A 24,307-nucleotide genomic window follows, 5' to 3' on the forward strand; every position below is an offset into this window, starting at 1 on the left:
ATATATAGAACATAGACACACACATTTTTATTATACCATGGCTCCCAATGACCAAAACTAGAACAATTTTTTTAAGCGACCATCAACTTTATTTTTTTTGTATATATATTTTTATTGGAGTTCAATTTGCCAACATCTAGCATAACACCCAGTGCTCATCCTGTCAAGTGCCCCCCTCAGTGCCTGTCACCCAGTCACCCCATAAAACTAGAACAATTTAAGCAACAAAATAAATTACATAGCAGTGAATTATAGCACAAAGTATAAGTCTAAATCAGTTGAAGAAACAAATAAATGAGGGCGAAATGACCCAGCTTCTACACAGAATGGCAAATAATATATGGGGTTACTTAGCTCTCCAGGAAGTGACGCTTAATTCAACACCCCACACCTACCTCCAAGCACCCCCCTTCTTCCACTACACTTGACTGTGGGTTGTGCTTACAGTATCCCAAAGAATAGAGTACAGCAAGGCATGCAGAGTCATTTTTCAGTGGAGAAGCCTAAACACTATTTAACTAACAGATAAAGATTAACATCATCCAAGATAACCCATGTTAACTGCGTGAACCTCTCAGGTGGGATGCTGTGATGAGATGTGATATTCTTCTCCAAACCCATAAACCAAGTCTATCCATGAGAAACACTTCAGACAAATTCAACTTCAGAGGCATTCTAAAATGTATGGGACCAGTACTCTTCACACCTGTCATGATAAACAAGGAAAGTCTGAGAAAATGTCACAGAGCAGAAAAGACAGGGGGACACAGGATGACTACATATAAGGTAATGTCCTGGACTGGATCCTGACACAGAAAAATGACCATGTTAAAACAGTTGAAATGTAAATAATGTCTGGAGTTTAGGTAATAGTAACATACTAATGTTGGTTCCTTAGTTTTGACAAATGAACTATGGTAAAGTTAAGATGGTAACATTTGGGGTACTATGGGAGAGACATTTTGGAACTCTCCATGTTACCTTTACAAATTTTCTGCAAATCTAAAGTTATTCCAAAACAAAATGTTTACTTTAAAAATTGCAAATGTTTATGATTTAATAAGAGGCTTACATTACAATATTTCTTTTTAAAAATATTTTATTTTGGGGCAGCCTGGATGGCTCAGTGATTTAGTACCATCTTTGGCCCAGGGTGTGATCTTAGAGGCCTGGGATCGGGTCCCGCATTGGGTTCCCTGCATGGGGCCTGCTTCTCCCTCTGCCTGTGTCTCTGCCTCTCTCTCTCTCTCTGTGTGTGTGTCTCTCATGAATAAATAAATAAAATATTTAAAAAATATTTTATTTTTAAGTAATCTCTGTACCCAATGCGGGGCTTGAACTCATGATCCTGAGGTTAAGAGTCGCATGCTTTACCCCCTGAGCCAGTGAGACACCCCTAAAATATTTCTATGTTTGAGTTAATATCCTTTTATTTTTCCTTTCAAGTGTGTCCATTTTGCTCTGGTGGCAATTTCAAAAGTGCTAATACTCCTTGTTAAACCAAAATATATTCATATCTTCAGCTTTAAATTGCTACTCATCTACTGTGCCAAGCTTGACGAAATGCTCCTCCGTAACCGCTGGTATCTTCAAGTTGGAAAAGCAGAAGTCCATTTTGAAGTCCTTTTTGCCAATATCGTCAACCGCCATCAAGATTTATCATAGAACAATCTACTTTCTAAACATCCCCAAAGTCTGTTCAATCTCTTCCTACACACTCAGTTTACTGGCTGCCTCCCACCTGCACACTTAGTAAAATTCAGCTGACACATCTTCCTATGTTCCTCTTCATTCTCTGCAGTTTACTCTTCAAATGGTGACTTGAAAATATTTTGATATGTTCATCTTTCTCCGTAAGCATTATCATATTTCAAATATCCCCAATTTCTCTTAGGATGTAAAGCACAATATTCGCAACACAGCCTTCAAAGCCAGTAATAAGTAAAACCTGATTTTTCCCTCCAGCTTCACCCCAGGCCATTTGCATCAAAAATCAGGACCCCTGCTCCCACTCCCAGTTTCTGGACAGAGTTACCCACATGCTACTCCTTCTTACCCAACTGTCTTTACAATTCCAAGCTCAGGTACATCTTAGGAAAATTTAATATCTCAATTTGAAAGTTACACATTCAAAGATATTTCCAGTATTTTCACATTATTTCAGGACTGTTCTATGGAATCTTAGCTTCTCTACTTTAACCATTAATACAAATGCATATATAAGTACACACATGTTAATTACAAAGGGTCCATGTTCTGTGCTATTGTTATTTACTATTTTATACTAGGCCCCTTTCATTCTGTTTCACTCACCCCTCTCTCTGTTCTTAACATGCCTTGAGGTCTGAATGCATCCATGACTGAACAGGTGGAGGATAATTCATATTTCTCTGATGAGATGAGGGAATTATGTATTTCTTCCAAAGCAGACACAGTAGAGCCTGGATGTGCTGGGGTCTTGGCTCATGAGAAAAAAAGGACTAACAGTTGGAAAACCTGCAGTGATTAGTACAGCAGTGGTCATCAGCCACCAACTGTACTCATCAGAGAGAGCCAAGTAAACATAAATGATGGAGGAGAGAGAATAAAATGATACAAAGGTGCTCACCAAAACAAGGATGCTCTGGGTGGCTCTGGACTCAGGGGAGGGTCTCAGGGGGAGCTTGTTCCTATCAATGTGTTGGACCCTCTGCCTGTGCCTGTGAAGGAGGAAGACCATGGAGCTGCTGGCCAAGGTCATGAGTCCCAAGCACAAAATGTTATGGAAAGATGTAACTATGACATACACTAAGTCTGTGATCTTGGCACGATACTGTGAAGCAGAACAATATCCCAAAGCTCTTTTCTTTGTAATGTTTTTGTTTCTCCATTTACCAGTCATATAAATAGGAAAGAACATATTTACCACCATGTGGAGCACCCAGCAGAGGATACTGGAGGGACCAATGTACTTTGGAACTTTCACTTTAAGCTCTGCCCATCTGGAGTTCCCAGGGTGGATCATGATAGCCTGTAAGACATTCAAGAGGCAGGTGGAGTAAATGGACATACCTCTGGCTACTCTGTGAACATACAAAAAAATGGAGCATGCATAATAATTGTTGAAATATTTCAACCCTAAAGCTGCCATGGTTTCTGGGACTCCTCCGGAGAGAATGACCAAGGAATTGGCTACAGTCAGGTGCCTAAGAATCAAATCTGTGGATCTTGGCTTGCATCTGCTGATGTAAAGGGACGTGTAATGATATAAGAGTGAGGAATTGCTCAGGAACTAAAAGACAACCTACAGAATGGGAGAAGAAGATATTTGCAAATGACGTATCAGATAAAGGGCTAGTTTCCAAGATCTATAAAGAACTTATTAAACTCAACAGCAAAGAAACAAACAATCCAATTATGAAACGGGCAAAAGACATGAAGAGAAATCTCACAGAGGAAGACATAGACATGGCCAACAAGCACATGAGAAAATGCTCCGCATCATTTGCCATCAGGGAAATACAAATCAAAACCACAATGAAATATCACCTCACACCAGTGAGAATGGTGAAAATTAACAAGACAGGAAACAACAAATGTTGGAGAGGTTGCGGAGAAAAGGGAACCCTCTTGCACTGTTGGTGGGAATGTGAACTGGTGCAGCCACTCTGGAAAACTGTGTGGAGGTTCCTCAAAGAGTTAAAAATAGACCTGCCCTACGACCCAGTAATTGCACTGCTGGGGATTTACCCCAAAGATACAGATGCAATGAAACGCCGGGACACCTGCACCCTGATGTCTCTAGCAGCATTGTCCACAATAGGCAAACTGTGGAAGGAGCCTGGGTGTCCATCGAAAGATGAATGGATAAAGAAGATATGGTTTATGTATACAATGGAATATTACTCAGCCATTAGAAAAGACAAATACCCACCATTTGCTTCGACGTGGATGGAACTGGAGGGTATTATACTGAGTGAAGTAAGTCAATCGGAGAAGGACAAACATTATATGTTCTCATTCATTTGGGGAATATAAATAATAGTGAAAGGGATTAGAAGGGAAGGGAGAAGAAATGGGTAGGAAATATCAGAAAGGGAGACAGAACATAAAGACTCCTAACTCTGGGAAACAAACTAGGGGTGGTGGAAGGGGAGAATGGCAGGGGGTGGGGGTGAATGGGTGACGGGCACTGAGGGGGGCACTTGATGGGATGAGCACTGGGTTAAGTTTAAGCTTTTAAAAAATAAGTTAAGGGATCCCTGGGTGGTGCAGCGGATTGGCGCCTGCCTTTGGCCCAGGGCACGATCCTGGACACCCGGGATCGAATCCCACGTCGGGCTCCCGGTGCATGGAGCCTGCTTCTCCCTCTGCCTGTGTCTCTGTCTCTCTCTCTCTCTGTGTGTGACTATCATAAATAAATAAAAGTTTAAAAAAAATCCATTTCCTTTAAAAAAAAATAAGTTAGTTTTGGAAATTGAGACACATTACTAATACTGTAGGAATTGGTGAGGCCTTGACTTAAAACTTTCTTTGTACTGTGATTTCCTTTTAGGTGTATTTTGCTAAGTGAAACTTGTTAAATTTTTTTGTTAACTAAATTTTTTTCTTAAAATAAAGATTTTTTCACAATGAAAAAAAAATGTATGTTGGCAAGCTGAACACCAATAAAAATAAATTTATTATTAAAAAACAAAAAAATAACATGATAAACAAGTGAAATTTATGTCTAGAATTCAAGAATGATTCACTATTAGAAAATTCATTAATATTGTTCATCATATTTATTAAGAGAAATCAAGAAATCTTACTTGTAGTTACAAAAACATTATTTGGGAGAATTAAACATGTATGGATGTTAAAACACTAGAAATTAGGGGCAACCTGGGTGGCTCAGTGGTGGAGCATCTGCCTTTGGCTCAGGTCATGACCCTGGGGTCCTAGGATTGAGTCTTGCATAGGGCTCCCCTCAGGGAGCCTACTTCTCCCTCTGTGTCTCTCATGAATAAATAAAATCTTTAACCCCCCCCCCCCACACACACACACGCACACACTTGAAATTAGGAATTGATGGATCTTTCCCAACTTGACAAAATGAAATCTTCGTCTTGCTGGTAGGGAAGCAGTAGACATATTCCACTAAGGCCAGAAACCACACTAAAAAAGCACATGATCACCTGTTCTACTCATTTATCATTGTGCTGGAGGTTTAGCTGGGGCAATTTAAAATGGCATAATAATTAGAAACAAAGATGTAAAACTATGTTTGCAGATGATACAAGTGTAAGTCTGGAAACACGAAGAAACTGGTAGAAAAAATTCAGTAAGCTAATAGGATATAATATTGTTATACAAAAACAACAATCTTTTTTGTACATAGGCTATTTTATTTTTAAGTAATCTCTATACCCAATGTGGGTCTCGAGCTCATGACTTGCATATTTCACATTAATAATTACTAAGTGTATATAGGATGCTACTGGAATGTGAAAAAAGTTTTACTATTTCCTTGTATTGGTCACATAAAGAACACACATCCTTATCACATGTCTCTGGAAGTACTTCCAAACTAATATTTCATCAGTACCAGGAAGAGTTAAATTTATCTGTAAAAGAGTGCACCTTTCGCAAATCTCCTTATCTGCACTTGACACAAAGCATTCAGAAACAGAAAACGAAAAGATCAGTTAAAATACCTAATCTTCAAGTTAAAAATACTCTTCCAAAGTAACTGAGAATGAAGATTTTTTAGGAAATTGAAATTGCAACCATATTTAGTAATTAATACAAAACTGCACATTCCCCACAGAGCAGCTCTGCATTCCGCATTCTAGCTTCCATCAACCCCCATGGACCACTGACTTTTGCTCAATTAAGGAGCATCTGGGTTGCTCAGCGGTTAAGCACTTGCCTCCGGCCCAGGGCGTGATCCTGGAGTCCCACATAGGGCTCCCAGCATGGAGCCTGCTTCTCCCTCTGCCTTTGTCTCTGCCTCTCTGTGTGTATGTGTGCTTCTCATGAATAAATAAATAAAATCTTTAAAAAAAAATAAATTAGGAGCTGTCTCTGTCATCTCGGTCGCTTCGTGTTCAGTTTCTCAAATACTGCAGGTTCCAATAAAACCAGCTCGCACTTCCCTAATGTACCCAGCCTGGCTCCAAGGGACCCCAATCGGTACTCAAAGGAATTCTGCAGCAGCACCTGAATCCCCCGGGAGGTAGCGAAAAAGGGAGGGAAAGAAGTACAGAAAAGTAAACGCCCGGACGCCACGCGCGCAGGCGCAGACCGGCCCGGCTCCCGCCCGGCGGCGGAAGCGCACGCGCACGCGCACGCGCACGCGCACGCGCACGCGCACGCCCGCCTTCCTGCAGACCCGGAAGCGGATCGCGCGGAGCAACGGGCGCTCGGGTGAGTGAGTCTCCATTTTTCTGGTTCGTGCTGCGGGGCGCTCATGAGGCCCCTCCTCCCTACCCAGTTTCGGGGTCGCCTGGTAAGGTAAAATCCTTGAACCCACTCGTTCCTGTCGCTGGGAGGGCGTCCCTTTCGCCTGTCACAGCGTCGCCGTAGGACGTTTCCGAGTCCTGTCGGTCGGCGCGGGACCCGGGAGTCTGCGTTCGTTTCCAGTTGAAATCGCTCTGAGGCAGGTACCGGGCCCAGCCTTGCTGCCGTCGGTCCTTGTAGACACCGATCGCTCTTCTGGTCGCTTTCCTGCTCAGAACGTTGCTCCGATCTCCGATTCTGCCCCCCCCCGCCCCGTCCCCACCCCCAACTGCGTCGGTATGGTGGTCGCTCGGGAGGTGGATGCAGGCCCTTCGCCCCGCTCCAGGGAGGGCAGAGGGGCAACGCAGATGGCGGGGAAGAGGCAGGAATCGGCGGAGTTAGGGGGCTATCGGAAAGTCTGGGGAGGAAGAACCGCAGGGATCGAAAGAGGTTGCAGCAGAGTGGGGTCAGGCTGTTGGAGGCCGAGTAAGTAGGGAGGGAAACAGAAGGATGCGGAAACAGAGAGGGAAACACAGATGGACAAAAGGAGAGAAGAGAAACAAGGACAAAGAGACACACAGAACAAAACACATAGTGGTCTCGGAGAAAGCCCAGGACCCAAACCCAGGTGAGTATTGAATTGACTGGATGTAGACTATAGAGTTGTGAAGTGCTGATTTGTGCCTCTGTAATTAAAATTTATTGAATTGTCTCAATTATGCAGAAGAGAATGAGAATGTGAAACCAAGTGTTTGAGGTATCTGCATGTTCTAATGATTGCATCAGAGGATGAGTCCATTTGCAAGCCCTATTCCTCTAGAGGGCAGAGGCCTAGCTCAGTCAGATCCAGGTCATCCTCTTCCGTTTCAAGAAATGGGGGAAGACTTTATGTCACCACATGTTTTTTTTCAAAATGACCTTTTTTTTTTTTAAAGATTGATTGATTGATTGATTGATTGATTGATTTATGAATGATAGAGAGAGAGGCAGAGACACAGGCAGAGGGAGAAGCAGGTTCCATGCCGGGAACCTGACGCGGGACTCGATCCTGGAGCCAGGATCGCGCCCTGGGCCAAAGGCTAACGCTAAACCGCTGAGCCCCCCAGGGATCCCTCAAAATGACCATTATTAAGAGTACTGTTTCTTTCTCCTTTATCCTGTGGCTCATTCTTTTCTAAATTTGATGTATCCTCACACTTGTTTCAATTTTGATCTCAGAATCCACTGGATATCTTTAATTTCCAAATTATTTGCTGCCTTAATTTTTTGTTCATATTACGAGTTTTAAATGCTTTCTATTTATTATTGTTTGATGTCTGGTAAATAACTTTATAGTAGTTCATTATGCATCTGGTAGGGATGTTGATAATCTTTTAACACTCAAAATCTACTTTAGCCAGTTTAATATTCAGCAGTTCCCTTCTTCCCTTAAGTGGTCTGATTAATGATTGAACTCTGAACAGAAGTCTCCAACTAAGTAGATGTTTCCCTCAAGTTCCCCTTGCATTTTGTATGCAGATGTTAGAAAGGTGGGCTGGATTGATGTGGAACTTTATTCCAACAGAGCCCATCTGTTTATGATGCAGAGATTATTCAGATTTCATCTCCACAGGTGACCCTTTTTCATGTTTTTCAGGGCTAGTAACCATTGTCCATTTCATTTATTTTTATTGTATTTTTTTTCTGGAAAAGAGGAATTAAATGCTTGGTTTTGATTAAACCCATGAAAGAGAACATGAAAGGTAATGTGGAATTAGGACAAGTTCTTTCCCCTTAAACCTTTCCAGGCTACCATTTCAGAATTTACTTCTACCCATTTCTGCTCACTCAATTCAGACCTCTTAAGGGTAACTTGGTAAAAATACTCCCTCTGAGACATAGTGCACACAACTGTGACATGAAGATGATAGACCAGAAATTCTGAATTTGAGCTAATAAGATCGCTGAAATGATTTTCAAAATTGGGGATGTGTTTGTCTTTGGAGGTTTCTGGGAGAGTGTGCCCTGTTACAGAGTTTAAAATGTGATAATGAACACCACTAAAAAAGAGGCAGGAGCATAGTCTTAAGAGACCAAGGCATGCTCCTCTCAGCTCCTATTCTCTCTCTGTATTGTAACTAAATCTTAAATTTGATTGTGTCATCTCGATATTAAATCTGCTTATAGTTTCCCATCACCATTAGGACAAAAATCTAAACTCTTGCTATCGCTTCCAGGTAGCTCCAGAGTGGGGGTAGCCTTAAGAGTTTGTCCAAATTGATGGAATGGACAGGCTTCTGTATTTCCAATCAACCATTCATTGGATGCTGGCTGCCCAGGGAGAAGCCAGGAACTTGAATGATGCAGTTCCTCTGGCTAAGTGGACAAAGGATGATGCAGTTGCAGTAGAATATATGGGTTTCAGCAGGAGAGGAGGGCTTTCTGAAGAAATGGCTGAAAAATGCACTTATTGCCTTCCATATAGGAATTACTGTTCCTGCATCCCTCCTGTTGCAGTAAGGAGCAAAGGACTGTCTTTCTCCCATATTAAGGTTCTCCCAGTATGTATATTGTGGCAGAGGAAGGGGTTATGTTGATTCTGAGCATTAACATACTTTTTGTTACACAGAATAATCTTACCTGAGAAAGAAGCCTGGAAGAAGAGAGAAAAAGGGAGGAATGGCTCTTTCCCAGGTAAAAGTCAGATTTTAGTTGATTGTTCTCCTTCCTAAAATGTTACATTTTGTTTTTGTTTTTTTAATTTTTTTTAATTTATGATAGTCACAGAGAGAGAGAGAGAGAGAGAGAGGCAGAGACATAGGCAGAGGGAGAAGCAGGCTCCATGCAGCGGGAGCCCGACGTGGGATTTGATCCCGGGTCTCCAGGATCGCGCCCTGGGCCAAAGGCAGGCGCCAAACCACTGCGCCACCCAGGGATCCCTAAAATGTTACATTTTGGACTTGTTAATCTTTCCTGTCTCCAGAGTGTCTTGCCTAAAATGTTTACTCACAGCCAGGGCCTTCTCCCAATCTCATCTCTATGCAGATTCCATCTCACTATGACCTAGGACATAGAACTTGAGAAGAGGCTCCTTTTAGGTGGTCATCTTGTGAAGGATCTTCTGTGCAGGCATTGACTGGAGATAGAGTATAGGCTCTGTGGTGTCAGTGAGGTTGGGCATTAAGAATTCTTCAGAAACTCCTGGATGCCTTTTCGGTTCATGTAAATCAAGATTAAAGAGATTACATGTGTAAGTGATGAATTAATGTGCACAAATACCTGAGAAACTCTGGAAAAGAATGATGGGGGATATTTGCTTTGTCTAATTTTATAAATGTCTTTTGACATTAAACAAGGAAATCAGTATATTTCTGACTCCAGGATATTAATACTTTGAAATATAATGGGAATTTCAAAGTAGGAATAAGGAATAGGGAGGGTGTTTTATTAACAATTCATTTTAAAATATAGGGGATCCCTGGGTGGCGCAGTGGTTTAGCGCCTGCCTTTGGCCCAGGGCGCAATTCTGGAGACCCGGGATCGAATCCCACGTCGGGCTCCCGGTGCATGGAGCCTGCTTCTCCCTCTGCCTGTGTCTCTGCCTCTCTCTCTCTCTCACTGTGTGGCTATCATAAATAAATAAAATAAAATAAAAATTAAAATATAGAATCAACCTATTTGTCTAATGGTAAATGTTCTTTAAATGATTCATAGCACACCCATCTCATAAAGACCATAATGTTCATTTACAAACTCTTGCACAGTAGATATTTTAGATAAAAATGTTTATAATTTAGCCAAGATATAGGACCAGAACTTTGTCATCAGAGAGGCTGGAGCTGGGCAGCCCGCGTGGTTCAGCGGTTTAGCGCCGCCTTCAGCCCAGGGCCTGATCCTGGAGACCTAGGATCCAGTTCCACATCGGGCTCCCTGCATGGGGCCTGCTTCTCCCTCTGCCTGTGTCTCTGCCTCTCTCTCTCTCTCTGTCTCTCATGAATAAATAAATAAATAAAATCTTAAAAAAAAAAAAAGAAACTTAAAAAAAAAAAGAGAGGCTAGAGCTAAGTTTTGATATTACTAATTGTTAAATTTTTGGGGTTTTTGGTGTTGTGTTTTGTTTTCTGTATTAAACCTTTATGGTGTATATTTTTTGTGGTTCGGTTCCACATAGTAATACAGTTCAGAAACTAAGAAGTAAACTATCTCTTTCCCTGTCACATCTTCTACCATCACTGATTGTCTTTATCAGGAACCAATGTTCTCTGCAGTGCAAGTCTTACAAAAATGCATTTATATATTGTAATGTGATTTTAGAGAATATTCTTCAGTAAATGTTTAATTGTATTTTAATCTGCAAATTTAAATATTTACATACCATGCTTAGAGTTGTTTTCATATTAGTAAATATAGAAATAGCTGCTTTTTTAGATCCTCATTGGAGCATTCTCTAAATGATACATGGGTCCTTTACAATTTCTTAGTGTTACAAAGAATGCCATAGTGACCACTTCTGAGCGGACTGACTTCACTACAGATATCTAAGGATATCTCCAGATTGTACATTTTAAGCATGATTAACAGGTTAATGATGGTGTTCCTGAGGAGGCACAGACATTCTGCTTAATAAGTAAAGGTTTTAAATCGCCAGTCTTAAACATATTCAGCTAAAGGAAACCATTGAAAAGAACTAAGAAGCAGGAGAATAATGTTTAAATAAATAGAAAACATCAATAAAGAGACAAATTATGGTAAAGGAATGGAATAGAAATTCTGGAGCTAAAAAGTATAATAACCAAAATTGAAAATTCATTAGAGGGCTCAGTAGCAGATTGACAAGAAGAATAAAGAATTGGTGAACTTAAACAGAGGTTAATTGAAATTATCCAGCATGAGCAGAAGAAAGGGGAAAAAGAAGAAAAGAGAAAAAAGAAAAATGAACAGATTAAGAAACCTTTGGGACACTATAGACAATATCAAGAATACTGATACAGGGGCACCTGGATTGGGGTAGTTTAGTCTGTTGAGAGTCTGACTCTTAACTGCCACTCAGGTCATGATCTTGTGGTCCTGGGATTGAGCCCTGCATTGGGTACCAGACTCAATGGGAAGTCGGCTTCATGATATTCATTCTCTTTCTCTCTCTCTCCCTCTCCCTCCCTCTTCCCCTCCCCCTCTTCCTTCCCCTCTCCCCACATGTGCATACCCCCCTAAAATAAATAAATAAAACTTTAAAAAATACAGATATACACATTATAGGAGTCCTAGCAGGAAAGAACAAGAAAGGGCAGAAAGAATATTTGAAGAAATAAGAGCTGAAAACCTCCCCAGGTTCACCAAAAACAATAACTTACACATCCAAGAAACTCTGTGAACTTCAACTATGATAAATGCATAGAGATCCCTGGCAAGCACATAATCAACTTTGTGACAAAAAGAGAATGTGGAAAGTAGCAAGACAGAAACAACTTCTCATCTACAAGGATTCTCTTTAACAGCACTTTTATCAGAAACTGGAGGCAGGGGGCAATCTCATGAGATCTTTTTAAAAAATCTACCAGGAACTCTAATCAGGCAAACTATGCTACAAAATTGATAGTGAAATTAAGAGACTCCTAGATAAACAAAAGGTGAGGGGGACGCCTGGGTGGCTCAGCAGTTGAACGTCTGCCTTTGGCTCAGGATGTGATCTTGGTCCTGGGATCGAGTCCCACATTGGGCTCCCTGCGAGGAGACTGCCTCTCTCTGTGTCTCTTATGAATAAATAAATCTTTAAGAAAAAAAAAAAAAAAGCTGAGGAAGTTCACACTAACGGCCTTAGCCTTACATGACCTACCAAATGGAGTTCTTCATACTGAAATGAATGGAAACTAGTGGTACCTCAGAGCCATGGTAACAAATAAAGAACACTAGTAAAGGTGACTACATAGGTAAATACATAAGCCAGTATTATTATATTTTTGTTTTGTCATTAATTTTTTCTGCATGACCTAAAAGACAAATGTATAAAACAATCATAAAAATCTGCTTTTGAGTGTATTAAACATTTATTCACATCTGTTATAAAGAAGTAGTTTTTGACAATAAGAACATAAAGGGAGACTGTATAGGAGCAGTTGTATGCTATTAAAGCTAAGTTAATATCAACTGAAATTCACATGTTAGTTTAATAATGTAAACTGTAATCCTCAGGGTAACCTCTCAGAAAATAACAAATACACAGAAAAATAAATACAAAGAGAATCAAAATGGTATGTACACACAGACACACAAAGAAGGGAGGAATCATGATATAAAATATTAGACATACAGAAAGCAAATAGCTGGCAGCCCCGGTGGCTCAGTGGTTTAGCTCTGCCTTCAGCCCAGGGCGTGATCCTGGAGACCTGGGATTGAGTCCCACGTCGGGCTCCCTGAATGGAGCCTGCTTCTCCCTCTGCCTGTGTCTCTGCCTCTGTCTCTTTCTGTGTCTCTCATGAATAAATAAATAAAATCTTAAAAAAAAACAAATAGCTAAATGTCAGAAGTAATTCTTATCAGTAGTAACTTGAAATGTAAGTTGATTAAACTCTTTATTAAAAGACAAAAGAATTTTTAAAAATGATTTCTCTATATCTACAAAACCCTTGCTTTTCAACAAAGCTTTCACAAAGTGAAAGGATGGAAAAAGATAACTTCATGTAAATAGTAATGAGACCTAGCTGGGAAGTTACACAAATATCCAGTCAAATAGACTAAGCTGTAAAATTGTTACCAAAGCTGTTGAAGGACATATTTTGAAAAAGTGGTCAATGCGTCAAGATGATAAAAGGACTATGAACAATATGTATATAATAGCAAAGTCCCCAGTTTTTTGAAGCAGAAGTTGAGGAAATAGTTCCAGTATAATAGTTGAAGACCTCAGTACTCCCCTTTTAATGGATAGAATAACTGGACATAATATCAATAAGGAAATAAAGGACTGAGCAACAGTATAAGCCAACTAGACTTAGGGCAGACATGTACAGAACACTTCAACAAAAACAGGGCACTAAAAAAAATAAGGAATATAAGGGAACTTCTTCAGCCTGAAAAAAGGGTATTCTTAAAATTCCACAGCTTAAAAAAAAAAAAAATTCCACAGCTAATATCATACTTATTGGTGAAAGACTCAAAACTTATATCCTAATAGCAAGAACAAAACAAGGGTGTACCATTTTGTCACCACAGTTTAACACTGTACTGGAATTCTTACCAGAGAAAAGAGAGAGGAACAATAAATGTGTCAAAATTGGAAAAGGAATCAAACTAGGTCTATTCACAGAACACATGATCTTATATTTAGAAATAAAAATTCCTCAAAAGAACTATTAGATAATAAATTCATTGAAGCTACAGAATACAATATCAACATTTAAAACTCAGTTGTATTTTTTTGCACTGGCAGTCAACAAATTGAAAGTAAGTGGGAATAACTAAGGAAATGGAAGATTTATACACACTGAAAACTACAAAGTTGCTGAGAGAAATGAAAACCTAAATAGATGTCAAGATAGCCTGTGTTTGTGGATTGGAAGAGGTGGCAGTATCTCATAAAATGATAAAAAGAGTAATGTAATCCCTAGCAAAATCCCAATAATCTTTTTTTGCACTCATTGAATTGGTAAGGATCCCAAATAACCAAAATAAACATGAGAAAGAACAAAGTTGGAGGACTTAGAATTCCAACATCAAACCTTGCTTGAGTAATCAATCAAAACTATAATTCCAGCAGAAGCTAGAAGTGTAGATCAAAGTGACAGAACTGAGCATCCAAAAATAAACCCATACATCTAATCCATTCCTTTTTTACAAAGGTGCCAAAACCAGTCAGCGGAAAAAGAATAATTTATTAAATGGTGCTGGCACAGCTAGATAGCCATGTGAGAGAGAATAAAATTCAAACTACCTTGTACCATATAAATGATTCAGAATTAAAGACTAAATGCAAGAGCTAAAACTATAAAACTCTTAAATGAAAACAGGGGTAAATCTGCATGACCTTGGGGTTGGCAGTGAATTTTATATAGGATATCAAAAACAGAAGAGACAAAATAGATAGGGATCCCTGGGTGGTGCAGCGGTTTGGCGCCTGCCTTTGGCCCAGGGCGCGATCCTGGAGACCCGGGATCGATTACCACGTCGGGCTCCCGGTGCATGGAGCCTGCTTCTCCCTCTGCCTGTGTCTCTGCCTCTCTCTTTCTCTCTGTGACTATCATAAATAAATAAAAATTAAAAAAAATAGATAAACTGGTCACCATCAAAATTAATAATGTTTGTGCACTGAAGGACATTATCACATAAGTGAAATATAATCTATCAAATGGGAGGAATAATTTGCAAATTACATATCTAGTAAGGGCCTAGAATATATGAAGAACATCTAGGGGCACCTGGGTGGCTCAGTCAGTTAAGCGTTTGTCTACCTTTGGCTCAGATCATGATCTTAAGGTCCTGGGATCAAGCCTACTTTTCCCTCTCCCTGTACTTCCCCCTGCTTGTGCACACTTCTCTGCCAAATAAATTAATAAAATCTTAAAAAAAAAAAGAACCCAATTGAAAAGGTCAAAGGATTTTAGTAGACATTTCTTCATAGAAGATAAATGAAACAGGCACATGAAGAGATGTTCAGTGAAATTAGTCATTAGTAAAATGCAAAATCAACCGCAGTGAGATACCATTTCACACCCACTAGGATGAGTATAGTAAAACAAAAAAATGTTGGTAAACATGGGGAGAAATTAGAATCATAACACATTCTGTTAAAATATTGTAGCTGCTATGGAAAACTGGCAGATTCTTGATAAACTAAACACTGTGACCCAGTAATTCCGCTCCTAAGTATATAACCAAAAGAACTGAAGACAGGTATCCAAACTTACTTGTACTTGAAAGTTCATAGCAATATTAATAACATTAGGCAAAGGTGATAACAACTGAATGCCCATCAATAGATGAGTCTAGTCCTACAGGGAAATACTATTCAGCATAAAAAAGACATGTGCTGATGCTACATACATTCATCATGGGTTATGATGATGATCACATTATTCTAAGTGAAAGGAGCCAGATGCAAAAAGTCACATTTATACCATTCCTTTTACGTGAAAAATCCAAAATAGGTAAATCCATAGAGACAAAGCATTAGTGGTTGCCAAGGGACTGGGGAAGAAAGGGTGAATAGGGAGCACCTGCTTAATGGGTAAAGAATTTCCACTGGAGAGGATAAAAATATTTTTGATCTAGACTGAGGTGATGTTTGTAACAACACTGAGTGTACTAAATGCCACCGAATGGGACTTTAAAATGTCTAATTTTATGTGAGTTTCACTTAATTTGAAGAAAATTAGAGAACTTGCTCAGAATTATTTTACACAAATCAGTCAGAACACTCACTCCAGCCAAGTCAGCCTTTACACATTTCTGCTGCTTTTATTTTGTGTCAAAATCAGAACTCTCCCTGTCCTCTTGGTGAAATGTGTTTTCATTTCAGAGACGGTTGACATTCAGGGATGTGGCCATAGAATTCTCTCAGGAGGAGTGGGAGTGCCTGGACCCTGCTCAGCAGGCCTTGTACAGGGACGTGATGTTGGAGAACTACAGGAACCTAGTCTCCCTGGGTGAGGATAATTTCCCTCCAGAAGTTGGTAATTACTTTTATATGTCTTTGCATTTTCTCTTGAGAGCCCCTGACTTGATTGTATGAGTTTTAAATCCCTGTTCTTAAGGGAGTGATTGAAGCTGTTTTAATTGAGAATGGAAAAGCTTTATAATGTGGCAAGTAGACTCTAACTTCCCTTATCTTCAGAAAGTTTGCATTCATGCTTCCTTAGGTGGTTGCAGAGCATCAGAAGTCAGAAAACCTTAGAGTGAAATTTTTAAAAGTCTGATTCTGTGGTCTTACCCTTGTGCCTTTGATTCAGTAGTTCTTGGAAAAGAACTAGATATTTGTATTCATAAAATAACATGTAAGCATTCAGAAGGAGGCAGTCAATTGACTCAGTTTTGAAATTCTTTTTCTACACCTCATGTAATGAACGTTCTCTCTTCTTCACGGAACAGAGAGCTAGGAATGTATTCTGGAAGAGCAAAGCTCTTGTATCATGTTCTTTTTTTTCTTTATAATTTGAAGTCTCTTGAGAGCTGAATATCATCTCCATTTTGGAACAAGGGGAAATGCCCTGGACTGTGCAAAGTGAAGTGAAAATAGGGGGAAATGCAGACAGGTAGGAATGTATTGAGATGGGAACATAAGAGCTCAGATAGGCAGAGTAAACTGTTCCATATTAAATATTTTTTGGAAAAGATCTATGGAAAAATAAGTTTATTTCTTGTGAGCTCTCAAAGGTAATCCCCTCCCCCCTTAATCTGTTATTCAGATGTGTAAATCAAATGTATAAGTTTAGATTCCCATTGTGATGACCCACAACACTCTTACCTGACCATACTGGTGTCATGGTTTGAGAGGGACTGATATGACTGTCTCTAAGGAGTCTTTCCCGTTGATCTCTCTCGGTTCTCACACCATACACATTAGCGCTGAGGCCTCTGTAGTGCTGACTACATTCAGTTTCTGTTTCCATTTTATATCCTTGGGAGAACTTCGCAGGAGACAAACACAATGGCTGCCCTTCCATGGTATCCATGAGGCTTCATGTACCTGTGCCAAGCCCTCTCTGCCTGTTCAGGTCCCTCAGCCATTTCTTCAGTTCTCATTTTGCCATTCGTGTATAAAAAATAGGGTGGGACTTTCTGAGATTGTGGCCCAACAGTAATATAAAGACGAGATACTGGGATCCTCTCTGATCCCCACTGCCAGATGGGCATTCACCTTACAGTCTGGGTAGAGCACATGGCCCCTTTCAAAAAACCCCACAATTTTGACCCTCCTGTTTTCTTCCCATATCTTGTATTTTTCTCCCTCGTCTGCTCTTTACTTAGTCCTGGAACATAAAAGACCCTGGTCTGCTGGTTTCTTAGTCTCCTCTAAGATTCTCTTTCTGAAACTTGGTTTTGAAATAGAATCCCAAGGGTCTAAAGTTTCATCTTTTCCTGTTGTAATAACCCGCCCTTAGGTGGCAGCTTCACAGTGGACTCTCCCAAGGAGGAAGTTTACTGGGTAACAAAATTCTTGAAGAAAAACATTGATTAGTATGTTACAGTCTCATCCTGCTGCATAAAGAAGTGCTTCTTGAAGCCATCCTGCTGCATAAAGAAGTGCTTCTTGAAGCCACTGTGTAGAGTGGCCAGCGTGTCCCAGGATACTAAGATAGAAGGTATCAGGAGATCCTGAGTGATAAGTGCCTGTTTGACCTAATTATTGTGTAGTTACAGTGCTTCCCTAGGGCAGTGACAGGGTTGATCAGACATGGTATGATCATCATCTCTGAGCCAGCAAGAAAATAGTCCCCTCACCCTCTCTCCTAACCCCTGCAAACATGGATCTCTTTACTGTCTCCGTAGTTTTGCCCTTCCCAGGATGTCATACATTTGGAATCAAACAGTATATACAGCCTTTTCAGATTGTCATGCATTTAAGTTTCCTCCATGTCTTTTGATCTTGATCTTAACTTTCCAAATGGAGTGTTTTTGTTTCAACTCAGATCAATTCCAATCTGCAGCCTCTGAGAACTATACTTACACAAATAGTCATGTGGGACACAACACCCACACTGTTGCCCTTGGGCCCTCGCCCCCCCCCCCCCATCACTGCTGCTCTTTACTGGCCATGTTCTTCCCATTTCAACATTTATCTCTTCCTGCTTGCTAAGGTAAATTTCAATATGTAAGATCTTATTACCTGTTTCAACCAAGGCAGAAATGTGTCACCACTGACAACCTTGGTCTAGAGGACAGAGTCACTTCATTTGACAAAGAAGCTGCCTTCCATTAACCCTCTGGGAAGATGATAATGTCTTAGTTGATCCTTTTCCTAGTAATAATCTAATAAAGTAGAGCTTTATTTGCTGATACTTTCTCCCATTCAGTAGGTTGCCTTTTTCATTTTCTTGGTTTCCTTTGCTGTGCAGAAATTTTTTAGTTTGTTGTAAATCCCACTTATTTTTGCTTTTCTTGATTTTACTTTTGATGTCAAGAGTGACCTGTGTCAAGTTTATTACTTGTGTCAAGTTTATTACCTCCTATCTTTTCTTTTAGGAGTTTTATGGTTTTAGGTGTTTGGTTCAAGTGTTTAATGTACTTTGAGTTAACTTTTGTATATGGTGTCAGGTAGTGGTTCAGTTCCATTCTTTTCTATGTGGCTGTCCAGTTTTCCCAATACTCTTGAAGAGCTTGTTCTTTCCCCATTGTATATTCATGTCCCCTTTGTCGTAAATTAATTGACTGTGTGTGGGTTTATTTCTGGGTTCTGTTCTGTTGATCTGTGTGTCTACTTTTATGCTAATACCATACTGTTTTAATTACCACAGCTTTGTAATGAAGGAGTTTGAAATTAGAGAATGTGATGCCTCTAACTTTGTTCTTTCTCAAGATGCTTTGGCCATGCATGGCATGGTCTTTTGTGGTTCCCTATAGATTTTAGGATTTTTCTTCTATTTCATGTCCAGGTTTTTATGTGGACATAAATTTTCAACTTGTGTAAATAACAAGGAGTTTGGTTGCTAGATCATACTTAAGAGTATATTTAACTCTGTAAGAAACTGCAAACTGTCTTCCAAAGTGTTGTACCATTCTGCATTCTCACCAGCAGTGAGTGAGAGTTCTTATTGCTCTACATCCTCAGTGGTATTTGGTGTTTCAGTGTTCTGAATTTGGACATTCTCATAAGTGTGTAATGGTATCTCATTGTTTTAACACAAATTTTCCTCAGTTAAATATGGCATTTTTTTAAACTGAGAATCTGTGATATCTTGAGGACATACTTTTTTTTAAGTTACTGCCTTAGTCACAGAAATACCATTCAATTGACTTGCCATAGGTTTTTGTACAAGATACATTTCAGTTAAGCCATGAAACCTCCTTTGTGCCTGTCCTCATTTTCAGCTGAATTCCATACAAGAGTCACCTGGTCCTTGTTGATATACATCCCATTGCTGACTTGTTTTTCCATTATTGGCTGCCTATGTTGCTAACTACATCTGTGCCATCTATGCATGTAGACCTCTGCCATGGATCACTGTGAAACTGCCAAAAAATGTTTCTATGTTTAAATATTGCTATTAACACTGTCCTTCCATAGAAATATTCTATGTTCTAGATCATTTAGTAATGCTCCTTAGGGGCACTATTTCCTGATGATGTTTTTGAAGTCGGGTTATATAACTACACACACACACACACACACACACACGCACATATCTAGTAAGAGCACTTCTCATCTGATGTCTCTTATATGTCTGGGATTGTAATGGTAAAAGAAGATAGGATTTAAAATTCCAGAAAAATACACCGTTATTTTTCTGTAACAAGCAAGGACATTTGGATTAAAAATGTCTTACTATAAATTGAGGTTTCTATTTTAAAAATATATATAATTTATTTAATGCACTTTTTATTTATTTTTTATTTTTTTTATTTTTTAAAATTTTTATTTATTTATGATAGTCACACAGAGAGAGAGAGAGAGAGAGGCAGAGACACAGGCAGAGGGAGAAGCAGGCTCCATGCACCGGGAGCCCGATGTGGGATTTGATCCTGGGTCTCCAGGATTGCGCCCTGGGCCAAAGGCAGGCGCTAAACCGCTGCACCACCTAGGGATCCCTAATACACTTTTTTAAAAAAACAAAATATAATAATATCCCCAAGGAATTTAAACCTTGGCAAAAGCTTCTTGCTAACTTTTTCCTACCATATAACTTTTGTGCCCCCAGCCAGGAGATTGTTGCCTATTACCCATGGTCATCTTCCATTGCTACTTTTCAGAGGGTTTTATCATATCTACATGTGTTTATATGTGAATTTATCCATTCTCTTCTGGATGGCCATTTCCAGGTTTTTGCTTTTTGGAGGTCCTTTTTAGAACATTCTTATATGTTTAGAACATTCTCATATGTCTGGAACATATGCATGTCTTTGTGTGTGTGTGTATAATACATATCTGTCTAGACTGTATACCTAGAAAGGGAATTATGGGATTTTCAGTTTGATTTTTTTAGAGTGTGTGAGTGGGGGTAGAGAGGTGGGGAGAGGGGTAAAAGGAGAGAGAGAATCCGAAGCAGACACCATGCTAAGTGCAGAGCCCAACTCATGGCTCAATTCCATGACCCTGAGATCATGACCTGAACCAAAATCAAGAGTTGGACACTTAACCAACTGAGCTACCCAGGCACCCCACAGTTTGGTAATTTTTAGAGCAAATACTAAAATAACTGCAAGCCTACAATTTTCCTTTACCATATTATCTCTCTGTTGAATGTCTTCCACTTTCACATCACACCCATAATATAAGTTTTTACAGAATGAGTCCATATTATGCCTGTTGCCAAATCAGCTCCTCTCTTTTTTCAAGGTCAGGCTTTTAACTGTTAAAACAATCATATTACCATAGATATTGCAAGCACAAGTACTACTCCCACATTTCCTGTTATTCCTTGTGCTTCACTCTTTTCTGAATCCAAGTCCTGACCTTTGCTCAGATTTTTCATTGATCTAAACAAACTATACTGGTATTTCCTGATATATTAATTTTGAGCACCAAAGCACCTCAGTTTCCATAGGACCTGCCCTTCCCCACACTGCATTACCAATATAAGGAAAGACCCCTGTTTATACACAGTTTAGCTTGCTCAGGACAGCAGCTTGATCTGGTGTTTAATAATGTGTGGGCATATGACAAAGATATTTTAAGGTATCTGTATATTACAATTAAACAATTGATAAATCTAGTAGGTTAAGTAACCACAGTTACACAAAATAAAAGTCTCTGGATTTCTAAAGAATCCTTCCTTGAGAACTAAAGAAAGAATTTACATTCCATAAGGAACACACACTAGGAGAAATGAAACGTTGAGAACCACTGAATTATGAGATATCAGGTTCAGGTAAACACATTTTTATAAAAACTAAGAATTAGGGAAGGCTGAGATCTCAATTATGATTTCATGTACAGTTATATAATAGTATGTAGATCAGCTCCCTAATCATGAAGTATCATCTAATTATCCAGTTATATGGCAAAAGAATATATATATAATGTATGTTTTAAAAACATATTTGAAGATCAGAGAAAATATTAATATGGAAAAATATATTTAAAAAAACTTAGAAACACTATATTACAATAGTGTTTGGAGACTGCTTGAGAAAATTCCTATGTTCATTATAAGTATTATTTTTGGTGTAATTACATAGTTCAGTATAAAACATTTATTTACCTTCTATTTGTTAGGAAGCCTTTCTGCTGGATTTGCAACCAAGGAATTATCACCAATAGAGGACATTAATAAAGGAGAATTATACCACTTAGTGATATTGGAGAGAAACAAAAGTGATGACATCAAGAATTTTGATCTCAAGGAAGTCTGGGAAAATGTGCATGAATTTGAAAGTCAGTGGGGATATGATGCAAGAAATTACAAAGAAGCGCCTTTGACCCATAACAAAAATCTCACTCATAGAAAAGATGAAGAACTTAATAAATCCTCAGTTACTTTTCCACAAAAACAGACTATTTCTATAAGAAATAATACATACCAAAGTTTTATGCATGCCGAGCCATTTATAAGGAATTTGTTAAAACTGGAAAACAACGTAGGTGATGCTGGAAACCAGGACATAAACTGTTTGGAAAATAGAATTGGATTAAGTTTGCAGGGACACCTGGCTGAACTGCAGAGATTTCATACTGAGGGAAAAATCTATAAATGTAATCAAGTGGAGAAGTCTGTCAACAATGTTTCCTCTGTTTCACCACTTCACAGGATTCCTCCTACTATCAGAAACATTTGGAATAAATATAGGAAGATATTAAAATATCCCTTGTTACCTGCACAATACAGGAGAGCATACACTAGAGGAAAATCTTACAAATGTAATAACTGTGGGAAGGCTTTTAGCAAAAGCTCAAACCTCATGAGTCATGAGAGAATTCATTCAGGACAGAGACCTTACAAATGTAATGAGTGTGGCAAAGCCTTTACAGAGCGTTCACATCTTACCCAACATAAGAAAATCCATACTGGAGAGAAACCTTACAAATGTAACGAGTGTGGTAAAGCCTTTAATCAGTGTTCAAACCTCACGAGACATCACAGAGTCCATACAGGAGAGAAACCATATAAATGTAACATATGTGGCAAGGTCTGTAGTCAAAATTCAAACCTTGCAAATCATCAGAGAATGCATACTGGAGAGAAACCTTACAAATGTAATGAATGTGGTAAGGCTTTTATCCAACGTTCACATCTTTGGAGTCATGAGAGAATTCATACTGGTGAGAAACCTTACAAATGTAACGAATGCAGCAAAGCCTTTGCTGAACGTTCAAGCCTTACTCAACATAAGAAAATCCATACTGGAGAGAAACCGTACAAATGTAATGAGTGTGGCAAAGCTTTTAAGCAGTGCTCACACCTCATTAGACATCAGAATACACATCCTGGAGAGAAACCACACAAATGTGATATATGTGGCAAGGCTTTTATCCAAAGCTCTAGCCTAATAGAACATCAGAGAATTCATACTGGAGAAAAACCTTATAAATGTAATAAATGTGATAAGGCTTTTATTAGACGATCACACCTATGGGGTCATGAGAGAACTCATACTGGAGAGAAACCTTACAAATGTACTGAGTGTGGCAAAGCTTTTGCTGAGCGTTCAAATCTTACCCAACATAGAAAAATCCATACTGGAGAGAAACCTTATAAATGTAATGAGTGTGGCAAAGCTTTTACCCAGTTTGCAAACCTTACTAGGCATCAGAAAATACACACTGGAGAGAAACCACACAAATGTGATGTGTGTGACAAGGCTTTTATACAAAGTTCAAGCCTCATGGAACATCAGAGAATTCATACAGGAGAAAAACCTTATAAATGTAATATATGTGATAAGGCTTTTATTAAGCGTTCTCACCTTTGGGGTCACGAGAGAACTCATACTGGAGAGAAACCTTATAAATGTAATGAATGTGGCAAAGCCTTTACTGAGCGTTCACATCTTACTCAGCATAAGAAAATCCATACTGGAGAGAAACCTTATAAATGTAATGAGTGTGGCAAAGCTTTTACCCAATTTGCAAAACTTACAAGGCATCAGAAAATCCATAATGAAAAACATTATAAACCTAATATGTGTGGCAGTGATTTTATTCAAAGCTCAAGCTTTGGGGATCATCAAAGAACTCCTAGTAGAAAGAAACCTTACAAATAAAATGAGTAAGCAAGTTATTCAACATCAGAGATTCCATCATGGAGAGGAACCATATGAAATTAATGTATGTGGCAAAGCTTATAGCCAGGGCTTATACCTCACTTGATATCAGAATGTAAATCTCCAAAAGAAAGCAGACAAATGTAATGTATGGCAAGGCTTATCCAAAGTTTATACTTTGTGAACAAAACAGTTTTTAGTAGGTAGAAGCCTTACAATGTAATGAGTGATCAGCTTTATAAAAAATGTACAGCTTTTAGTGGGGTTAGGGGATGGGTGGGTGGGTAAAATAGGCGAATGGGATAAGAGGTACAAATTTCCAGTGATTAAAAAGTACTACTCTGTGGTCATGAAAGAAATTATATGAGATGGAAACTGTACAAATGTGTCAAGGTCTTTACTCTGGAAACACCAAAGAATTCCTACTAGATAGAAACATTACAAGTGTAATGAAGGTGAGAATTTGTTTAGCCAATTCTCTCAATGGACTACAATAAAATTCATACTGGAGGGAAGTAGGTCT

The 24,307-nt window shown here is 39.1% G+C and overlaps 2 protein-coding genes across 2 annotated transcripts; one reads left to right on the forward strand and one right to left on the reverse strand.

Annotated features, from left to right (window-relative positions):
- Nucleotides 1-1,910: 1,910 nt before the first annotated feature.
- Nucleotides 1,911-6,403, reverse strand: LOC144310454 (vomeronasal type-1 receptor 2-like). Its single transcript, XM_077891457.1, has 2 exons — nt 6,266-6,403; nt 1,911-3,271 (listed from the first exon to the last, which is right to left on the reverse strand). Exons 1-2 carry the CDS (start codon nt 6,401-6,403, stop codon nt 2,408-2,410), a joined length of 1,002 nt encoding a protein of 333 aa, XP_077747583.1. The 3' UTR covers nt 1,911-2,407.
- On the forward strand, nt 6,363-24,050 carry LOC144280528 (uncharacterized). Its single transcript, XM_077842671.1, has 4 exons — nt 6,363-7,087; nt 9,068-9,132; nt 15,947-16,073; nt 21,804-24,050. Exons 1-4 carry the CDS (start codon nt 6,996-6,998, stop codon nt 23,782-23,784), a joined length of 2,265 nt encoding a protein of 754 aa, XP_077698797.1. The 5' UTR covers nt 6,363-6,995; the 3' UTR covers nt 23,785-24,050.
- Nucleotides 24,051-24,307: the final 257 nt, after the last annotated feature.

The sequence above is a fragment of the Canis aureus genome, chromosome 1 (genome assembly GCF_053574225.1).
Source record: "Canis aureus isolate CA01 chromosome 1, VMU_Caureus_v.1.0, whole genome shotgun sequence".
Classification (NCBI taxonomy): domain Eukaryota; kingdom Metazoa; phylum Chordata; class Mammalia; order Carnivora; family Canidae; genus Canis; species Canis aureus.

Coding starts and splice junctions, on each gene's coding strand:
- LOC144310454 (XM_077891457.1), bottom strand. CDS start 6,403: ATGGAGACTCACTCACCCGAGCGCCCGTTGCTCCGCGCGATCCGCTTC. Junction 3,272..6,265: donor GCCGGGCGGGAGCCGGGCCG/GTCTGCGCCTGC, acceptor GTTGTCTTTTAG/TTCCTGAGCAATTCCTCACT.
- LOC144280528 (XM_077842671.1), top strand. CDS start 6,996: ATGGACAAAAGGAGAGAAGAGAAACAAGGACAAAGAGACACACAGAAC. Junction 9,133..15,946: donor GAGGAATGGCTCTTTCCCAG/GTAAAAGTCAGA, acceptor TTTTCATTTCAG/AGACGGTTGACATTCAGGGA. Junction 16,074..21,803: donor CAGGAACCTAGTCTCCCTGG/GTGAGGATAATT, acceptor TTTGTTAGGAAG/CCTTTCTGCTGGATTTGCAA.